The following is a 10419-nucleotide window of genomic DNA, read 5'->3' as shown; positions in this document are numbered from 1 at the left end:
CTGGAACTCCAAGCTTAAAACAAAACTGGCCTCCAAAAAAAAGAAAAAAAAAAAAAAGAAAAAACTAAAGATAGTCTGAGATTGAGATTTTCAGCGCTGATACATTGACCTCCTACTAAATGACAAATAACAAAATTTCCCAAATTAATTTAATCATTTGTGTGTAGTTTGGTTTTCTATAAAACTATCCTGAAAACTTTTTTTCACTTGAAAAATAATTTTTCGATGTTTGGTTACTCGTAAAAAAAATTTCTCGAAGACTTTTTTCACAAATTCTCTGAAAAATGGTATTTTTCATTTCCCACTCACTTTGAGCAGAAAACGAAAAGTTTTTTTTGAGAGATAGATAATATGCTACCCGCTTCGCTTATTTTATTTAGAAATAAATTTAGCTTGAAATGTGAATCAACTAAAATTCAAATTTAGGACCTCGTATATCAACCATCAAGCCTTTTGCCACTTGCTCTAGGGACAGTCGGTCGGAAAACGAAAAGTTGATGGTTAAAAAACGCAGCTCAAAGTTGCAATAAACACGTGGTCCACGAGATCCACTTCAACTCGTGGACCGCGTGCAGAAAGCTTGCAGTGGACCTCGTGACTCTCTCTCCCTTGTTTATATAATATATTTAATTATTTATTTATTTTTTATATAAATATGTTATTATATAATATTTTATTATAAATATTATTTAAAAATATATAGTAATTTATTTTATAGTATTAAATATATACTATTATATGGAGTAGGTCTTGTGTGCTATTAGGAGCACGGAGGTCTCCGTGCTCCTAAGCTTTTTCAAAGATGGAGCTTCCGAATCGATTATTAACTCCATTAGGCTTGATTTAACGTATTTAAAGTATCTAGAAAATAAATTTTATGATTTTTCGATATCATTTATCTTCGTGCTCCTAAGCTTTTTTCAAAGATGGAGCTTCCGAATCGACTATTGACTCCGTTAGACTTGATTTAACGTATTTAAAGTATTTAGAAAATAAATTTTATTATTTTTCGATATCATTTATCTAACGATCAAAAGGGTTCAAAATCAACGGATACAAATAAAAATCTCACAAAAAATGGTGATATAGCACTAAAATTTTCAATCAAAGATATTAATCTTGTAGTAAATAGTATGAAGAATTTTCTATCAAAATTTCATCTGACTTGAATACTTTTATACCGTTAAACTTGCAAACGATATACATCAACATTAAAAATTATTGATTTTGAACCCTTTCGATCGCTAGATAAATGATATTGAAAAATCACAAAATTTATTTTCTAAACACTTCAAATACGCCAGATCAAGTCTAATGGAGCCGATCATCGATTCAAAAGCTACATCATCGAAAACGGTTTAAAAGCACGAAAGCCTCCGTGCTCCTAATAGCACACAAGACCAACTCCTATTATACGTTATATTTGATACTTTGTATAATATATTTTAAATATATTTTATTTATAAATATAAATTATAATAACAATATATGTTATATGATAATTATTATATATCAATAATATATAATATAGAGAATATAACAAAATATGTATAATAGAGAGTGAGCTGGTATGCTTCTGGAAGCACGGAGCCTTCCGCGCTTCCAAGTCATTTTCGATGTTGGGACTTTCGAATCGACAATTGGCTCTAGTAAACTTGATCTAGAGTATTTGAAGTACCTAGAAAATAAATTTTATGATTTTTCGATATCATTTTCCTAGTGATCGAATGAGCTCAAAATCAATAATTTTAATGGTCATAGTGAGCCGTTTGCAAGCTTAACGATGCAGAAATATTCAAATCACGTGAAATTTTGATAGAAAATTCTTTATACTATATAAAACAAGATCAATATTTTTGATCTAAAATTTTGATGTCATATCATCATATTTTATTAAGATTTTTATTTTCAGCCGTTGATTTTGAGCTACTTCGATCACTAGGCAAATAATATAAAAAAACCATAAAATTTATTTTTTAGATACTTAAAATACTCTAAATCACGTCTAACGGAGCTGATCGTAAACATCAAAAACGACTTAGAAGCACGGAGCGCTCCATACTTCAAAAAGCATGCCAGCCGCACTCATATAATAGATTTTTATTTATCATTTTCTTTCAACCAAACAACCATAATGAGAGCATAAAATTTATTTTTCTTCAAAAACTTTTTTTTCACCAAAATTTTTTATAATTTTACATGAAACCAAACAGCCCCTAAAGCTTTGAAGCCAATCTATCTCCTTTTCCCGTTTCCACAAATACTAAGCTGTTGAAGCCAATCCATCTTGTTTTCCGTTTCCACAAATACCAAGCTTTTGAAGCCAATCTGGGGCGCGACCTGTCTATCATTGTCAATATTGGCTAATTTGCCAACTTGATTTTAAGAATTATAATTAAGAAACTACAAGTTTCAAATATATTTATCACATTTCTGCTGCCAAACCAAACCCCCAAAATTTGTAAACAACCTACAATAGCAACAAAAGATAAAATAACGATAACAACAATAACATATAAGGTCATCGCCAGATTCCTTCAATCCCAACGAACTATACAATGCCAAACGCGCACAAAGTAGTGCTCCAAGAGCATTTAAAAAAGTTTGGGCATATACCACGACAGCAAATAGCTCTTTTCTTCTTCTTTTTTTCCCTCAATAAATCAGAAACCAAACAGAAGTTTAATTTTTATTAAGCAAATGCTAGTATCTATTCAAAGCAGGTTGTTCCATAAAGCACGTACCTAAGATTACATAAGAGAAAAACTGCAGGTTGTTCCACCCTCTTCCTAACGATTACATAAGAGAAAACACAATCCCAAAAGCAGACTTGGATAAAATAAATATACAAGTGAAATAAATACGCCGACCCTTTCTAAACATGTGTAACTGAAGGCTCCCTTCGTACAAACCTAGATTGCATCACAAACCCTGGTTGCCAGAGGCTCACTCAGAACTTTGAACTGTTTTACCCTGGGGCTTTTTGCTGGTAGCTTTTACAGCAGAGATGAAACCCAACATCTTGTTCAGCGCACTTATGTAGGCACGAACACTGGAAACAACGATATCCATTGCCGCACCACTTCCACTGAAAGATAATAAGACAGCGAAAAGAAATTCATCAGCTCAAGGTACCCTTGAATACTTTCTGAATCGATTCCTGCAGTAAATAGGGAAAGGACGGACCTGAAAGTGCGATTAGAAGTTTGCCCCGTTAAGGCGTGCGTCGAAGGATCGCTGTTATCCCCACTGATGACCACCCGCGTGGTGGCGATCGCATCGATGCCTTCGGTGACAGCATTCATGCTGTATTCTCGAAGAACAGCTGGTACCTATCATACAAATAGTTACTAGTGTAAAATAATTTCTTTACTTGAATCAACACTATTGAGAGAAGACCTAAAAGATTATATAAAAGCTTGTGACATTTGAAGTTAAGTTTCTGCAAGTGTTATCTGTAGCATTATTAGCACACGTCGCATGGTAAACCTATGACAATTGGCTGTAGTTTTTGTGCAATACTAGTACCAAATACAAACCTTCGTGGATCAATATAGGATTGGGATAAACCTAACCACCATGAACTGACGGATTCAGCATTCTATTACTCAACCAATCTCCACATACTATATCTACACAATGACGAGTATTCTAGTAGGGCAACTTCATCACTGCCAACTGAAAGTAGTGAGGCTCAAATATTTTACAACAAATAGGTTTTATCCTATTTTTAGTCTCCTTAATATTGATTTTCATTCAAGACTTGAGAAGCAAGAGTTGGATAGAAAAATATATAGACAAAGGTATCCTCCTCCAGCTTGCATATCCATCATACGTTATTAGTAAGTTGAGCACTCACCAGTAAGGAAACTAGGCAAAAGGAAAAAAAAAATGCCAGAAATTTTTCCAGCCATACACCTGTATTATGCTATCAATGGCTTTGTAAGCAGCATCAACAGGACCTGTTCCGACAGAGCAAGCTATTTTCTCTTCTCCGTCTGAAGCTATTAGTTTCACTGTTGCTGTAGAAAGGCCAAGTGTTCCACAAGTAGCCTGAACGTTGGGACATTAAAAGGTAAACATAATCTATAATGCACAAAACTGTTCTGGAGGATTTGTTTGAAGCACATATTCACCTGTAGCTCACCAAGGGACCAAATGACCTTAGGCTGAAAAATCTCATCAGATAATAGTGCTTCTATATCTTCATCAGTTATGCGCTGCAACCAATTGTATTTTGTTTAGTTCATAAAATACACATAACAAAATAGTAAACCTACTAAAAGTGTATTTACATGCATGCATACAAAGTCGGCATATTTTCATATAACAATAGTGCTTATGAAAATATATGAGATACTTTTGATTATATCAAATAACTAGGAAGTCTGTATACAATCGTTTTATCAATAATATTTTACGTGTTATGGTCAGAAAGCCTTCAGACTGAACATACAGGACATCACTAGGTAGCCAATGAGGCTTCATGGATAAGTTTACTTCAACTACTAAAGTTCCAGCTTTATAACTTACTAATTACTATCAAGATATCGATGGGCAGGCAATCTTGAATTTTCACATCTTTTATTATGTTTGCGCAAAGTGATTTGAACTTGCATCATGTTTTCCCATTCTGTAAAATTTGTTGCCATTATTATGTGAAAAAGAAAGTATTGAAAGAGCAAAGTTGGCCACATGGAGATGGTTGCCTGCTATAACTTAGCAATTGGTACAATAAATCAGAAATAAGTTAAGACATGGTTGTTTAGCAATTGGTAAAATAAATTAGAAATAAGTTAAGACATGGTTGTTTAGATTGAAGAAGTTAGATTCTACATTGTATTAGAAACAGGAAGAAGTCCGGAGATGATTGCCTGCTATAACTTAGCAATTGGTACGATAAATTAGAAATAAGTTAAGACATGGTTGTTTAGCAATTGGTACAATAAATTAGAAATAAGCTAGGACATGGTTGTTTAGATTGAAGAAGTTAGATTCTACATTGTATTAGAAACAGGAAGAAGTCCTCTCTCTTCTTTTCCTATGAGAAAGTTCTTCCCCTTTTTCCTTCTCTTATCAACTCCTTTCCTCAGCTGAATTGCAGGATCTCACTGAAGCAAGTATAAAGCACTAACCATCCTTCATTCCAGCACTTCAAATGTATCCAGATTCTCTTATTGGTAGAGACCTTAAAATTAATCTGATCAGACAATCCTTAGTTAGGGTTTACTGCATATTAGTTGCTCTAGTGTGATGTTAAGTGAGTCCCTAAAACCCTGTTATCTCCTAGATAATCCTCCGTATCATTATCTGTTCTGCACTTTAGTCCTGTTTAGGGCAAATTTAAAGACATTTAGGGAATAAAAGTTCATTTTGCCCCTATGAAGTAAAAAAGTATTCATTCCCAAATCTGTGCCTTTCTCTTCCAAAACTCCACCTACTTTCCCATTCTCCATTGTCACCTTTCATCCCATTATTCAGGGCTGTTTGTCACGGACTTAAGCGAAATCGCTTGTCTAGCCCGTACGGCACTTGCCTTCCTTCGCGAAGTGAGTAAGCCTACCTCTCAACTTGCTAAGTCAGAACATGCTCGCCCTAAGACTAAGTAGAAGAGAAGAGTTTGAGGAATGTTGATAAGAGAAAAAGATTACAACTGATTTCCTAAAAAGTGGGGTTGGAGGCCACAACCAACCTTATATAAGCCACTCGTCACCCAAGCTACAAATGAAAAGGCGTCAAGTGGCACATAACTACAAGGCAAAGAGGGAGACTACGAGCTCCCAAGAGACTACACTTATTGCCCTCCTAGAAACTCTAAGGGACTCTTGATCCTTCGGCATCCGCGCCATCAGTCTTGAAACCCGCATAGAAGCTTCTGGAATGCCCCAGCAAAACCTCCGACAGAACTCTCCTTCGGATTTTGGGCGATTGCAAAGGATAAGTAGTCAGTGGAAAATACTTTGTCCGTGACATGTTGCTAACTTGGGTCTGATAAGTAGAGTGGAGGATAATTTAATAGGCAAATAGGAAGTTTATTATTTATATGCAATGATCAAAGATTAGGGACTGAAATATAAAACATTAATTTTTATTTTAATCCACCTGAAATTAAATATAGTCAAGGTTACATAATTTAGTGACAATGCAAGACTTCAGCTTTTATTTTCTGCCGTACGATTTATCCTACTCTGCTATGCGAGCTATGATATCAGCAATGAAGCAAATAGAAGCCCCCAGCCCATACAGTGGTACAATATCTCATGAGCTCACCTTTTTCTTCTCTGCAACCTCTTTGTAACGCCTGAAAAAATCTTCAAACTCTTTCCCACTTATATCGTAACCAAGCTAACAAGATCAATAAGTAGCACATGACTTAGTGATAAGTGTAATGCACAAAAAAAAACCACCACTAAAACATATCTGCAATTAAATAGTACCTCCAAAAGTTTAGACTTCACAGCATGCCGCCCGCTGAAATGAGAGAAAGTAGACAACAATCAATAATCAATCTTCACAAGAAAAGACTACAAACAAGCATCATTTAACAAAATCTCCAGTAAACAATATACAGGGTTCCATTTGCTCAAACATACCCTATTGTAGATAACAAATGATATCAATTTGTCAAAGGTCAAGGCCTTGGTTCAGTTAGCCTCCTTTAAGTTCACCTTTAAGGTGGCTTTATCAAATATTCTTTCATCATCATAATGAAAGCCAAAAATACAGAACTTATGAAGGTTAGGAGATTTATTTTCGGTTTCAGAATCCGGGCCTACAAGCAAGGATTGCACAGACATTCAGCACGCGCATGCCACAATCATGTTACTCCATGCCAGTCCATGTGATACAGCACCGACTTAAAAGTTTTCCTTAAAATATATTTTAAATATGTTCAAATGTGTATTTACAGTCTTTTCTACTAAATTGATGCAATTAGTTGTAATGTCAAGAAAATTCTTGAAAATGATATACTTGATTCATTAAATTGAGTCTAAAATTTCACCCAAAAAAAAACCCATTAACTTTTACACTAAAATCTTTAGCAGTACAATGAAGCTAATANGATGCAATTAGTTGTAATGTCAAGAAAATTCTTGAAAATGATATACTTGATTCATTAAATTGAGTCTAAAATTTCACCCCAAAAAAAACCCATTAACTTTTACACTAAAATCTTTAGCAGTACAATGAAGTTATCCAGAAGATTGGGGACATCAACCTTTCCTCAGATTATTGGAGATTTGGGACATCAACCTTTTCTCAGATTATACACAACTGAATCAATCGAATGCCTAAAATGTAGGAAGAAGGCACTGAAGAATTATTTTGAGCTCCTTTTTCTCAAGAGAAAACAAAGTATTCATGCAGTACCGGCAGCACAGGATTTAACATGCTCACAAGTTACTGGGTGGGGGGTACCTGGAAACAATACCTACAAGTATAGGCTCCAATTTTTCAGCAGTTTCAAATTGATTTCTGTGTTTCCAACAAAGACTTCAAGGGAAACTATCTATATATACACAAACCCAAAACAAAACAAAGAAACAAACACTGATGCACTTGGGTATCTAAATATACTGAACTTAGTAACCTCGTTGGATAATTTTGCTAGTTTCGAACAGAAATATTTAAAATATGAACAGTTGTGAGCACAAATTATAAAAATGTCAAAGAAAACCTGAAATATCATGATTTACACGTCACCGTCCTTGAAACAAACAAATAATCAATCCCTTAAGGCTTACACCATTACCACCTAACTCGCTTCTTTCCTATTTTCCGCCTAGGGAAATAATGAAGTTTCACTCAAGATAACATGATTTGCTAATAAATTAACATTTTCTGAGAGTTCCCAGATGGAAAATGTGACAGGAGATATGTGCTAACCATCAAAATACTGATAAAGTTAAATGTAAGTTTTAATTACAATCATTTTAGGTGCAAATCAGGATATTTTCAAGGGAGACTTCTCCATTTTAGCTTTGCCTAACTCGTAAATTTAAATAATATTACATCAGGAAGCAATGAAGTATGATGTTGAAACAGTAAATTGGTAAATAAGAAACTGAAAAACAACCATAGGATGTAAAATTGCAATTGATGGAAAAGAGGAACATCGACCAATTATGTAAATTCTAGGAAAAGTTAGCTATGAATTTAAAGAATGTAATTTTGTATGCTTGAGAAGGTCAAAATAAAAACTTTATAAAGTGGAGATAATTATACAACATAAAATTTGGCACTCTAATGAGGAAAAAGCAGTTGATATACTAAATAAAACACTTTATGTCTAATATGTAGAATTATCTTCATTTTTATGCATTATCCCTGGTATTATTATTCAAGCTACATAACAACCTACAATAGCCTACAACCTACAGAATATGAACATCTTTCATAACCTTGTATGCAGAAATTTTGAAAAATAATCATCCATAGAAATACATTGATATTAGCAGATATAGATTGGTAAAACTAAACTAATATTACAATAGATGAAAATTCTAGAAAAAAACCTTGGATAAAGTCTATGGAATACAGGGCACTTGGTACCTAAGCTTTCCAAGCACAATACCACATTCATTGGAACGAACTAAACCAATGTCTTCAGGTGAAATAATTTCATAAGTTTCTTTATTTTTAAGCATTCCATCCTGCAAAAATAAAATAATAAAACAATATTGAAAATTTTTAAAAAAAGATATAGTGATAATATACATAGTATACATGCTAAAATGCATCAAGGAGCTCATATAAAACAAAAAAACAATATGACAAGACAAGTTTGTGCAGTTCAACAAAACTTGTAAAGAGTTAAAATCAGAAGTGATTTGACACGTGCTCGATTAAGGTACCAGACAATCATCAGAATAAATTGATAATTAAAATATAAGAAGAGATCAAAAAAAAATAATATACTCAAGACGGTAGAAGTAATAGCCAGAACAAGAAGCAATTCATGTCTCACCCAAGGGCAGTGTATAATCAGGAGTCAAGACAACCAGGGTAATGCATAGACATAAAGGAAATTCAGCATTGAAGTATCTATAAGAAATTCACATCTAACAGGTTGCAAGTGTTTCTTGAGCTCATTTAAACCCAACCTTCAAGCTATATCAACAGTTTATAGGCAAATGTCAATCGAAACCGAACGAGCTCATTTAAGTCAGCAATGTTATTCTATGCTCCATCCATCTTCCTTCTTTCATTAATTCAGGTTCTTGAAATTCCCCTTCTTCCGCACATTACTTTGATCCTTACGAACAGAGAGATGACCGAAGATAGTGAAGCATATATCAGATAAACTACAAAGTTCTCCCATTGGAACAAATCTACATTAATTGCGGCACGGGTGGTTGGTGGTTTTTTGGGTTGGGAACAGAGAGATGACCGAAGATAGTGAATCATACATCAGATAAACTACAAAGTTCTGTTCCTATTGGAACAAATCTACATTAATTGGGGCAGGGGTGGTTGGTGGTTTTTTGGGTTTTTGGTCTTGGTTGGGGAGGGGTTTTGGGGTTCGGGGGGGTGGTGGTTTGGGGGTGTTTTGTTGTGGGTGTTGATTGGGGGTGGCGTTGATACAAGATATACTAGAAAGAGAGCGTCAAATAAGTATCGAAGACTAGCACAAAAGACAGTGGTCTATAAATTGGAAAATGCATCCACATATGGGGCTGCTGCACAAGCAATTTGGAGCACTAAATGCACCGTATATGTAATATGAGTCATAGCATATGGGCGAACTGCATATGCAGCCTACATAGGGCCCCATATACGATACGAGCATGCAGTCCATATGCAGCCGCATACGCAGTGGGGCTTAAGCAGGTTTTTTAAAACTGAGTTTTTGGGCAAGTAAGCTTACAAAAATTGTTAATTGTAACTATAGCCATCTGAAATTTTTTTTGTAAAATTAGGCCAGAACGGTGAATGATTTACCGCTTTTAGAAAGCGATGCTAAACGCAGCAAGTCATTAACCGCATTTACGTAAATTATATTTTTCCTAAGTTCGAACTCCGAAAGGTGTATACTGTTTTCAAAACGGCTAATTGTTTACTGTTTTTATGAGCACTACAAACAAATTTAATATTTTGAATTAAGCGGTGAACGCCGCATTTAGAAAGGGGTGATTAGTTCATCACTTTGGCCTAATTTTGTAAATAATTTTTTCAAAGAACTATTATTATAATAATTACAATATTTTATAAGCCTATTTACAAAAAAAATCTTTTTTAAACCGCTAACATGGATGTAGATTGTTTAATTAATAATTATACATATACCAATAATTATCTACATATAACTATAATCTAAACATTTCTCTTCTTACGTTAGTTGATTCATAAATCATATTTCATTCTTCATTGTATTATTCTCACAATATTTAATATGAACATAAAATGTCCATAAATAAT

At 34.1% G+C, this 10419-nt stretch overlaps 1 protein-coding gene across 2 annotated transcripts in view; it reads right to left on the bottom strand.

Moving 5' to 3' along the window:
* Window positions 2660-10419, bottom strand: part of LOC109719472 (2-isopropylmalate synthase A-like) — a 67831-nt gene continuing 60071 nt past the window's right edge. For both annotated transcript variants that reach the window (XM_020246182.1, XM_020246183.1), the window contains exons 6-12: window positions 8554-8654; window positions 6438-6471; window positions 6271-6345; window positions 4137-4220; window positions 3919-4053; window positions 3187-3332; window positions 2660-3088 (exon numbers count right to left, since the gene is read on the bottom strand). In XM_020246182.1, coding sequence (XP_020101771.1) covers window positions 2947-3088; window positions 3187-3332; window positions 3919-4053; window positions 4137-4220; window positions 6271-6345; window positions 6438-6471; window positions 8554-8654 — 717 coding nt within the window. In that variant the 3' untranslated portion in view covers window positions 2660-2946. The remainder of the gene's footprint in view (window positions 3089-3186; window positions 3333-3918; window positions 4054-4136; window positions 4221-6270; window positions 6346-6437; window positions 6472-8553; window positions 8655-10419) is intronic.

The sequence above is a fragment of the Ananas comosus genome, linkage group 13 (genome assembly GCF_001540865.1).
Source record: "Ananas comosus cultivar F153 linkage group 13, ASM154086v1, whole genome shotgun sequence".
NCBI classification, from domain to species: domain Eukaryota; kingdom Viridiplantae; phylum Streptophyta; class Magnoliopsida; order Poales; family Bromeliaceae; genus Ananas; species Ananas comosus.
This window is presented reverse-complemented; position numbering and strand designations above follow the sequence as displayed.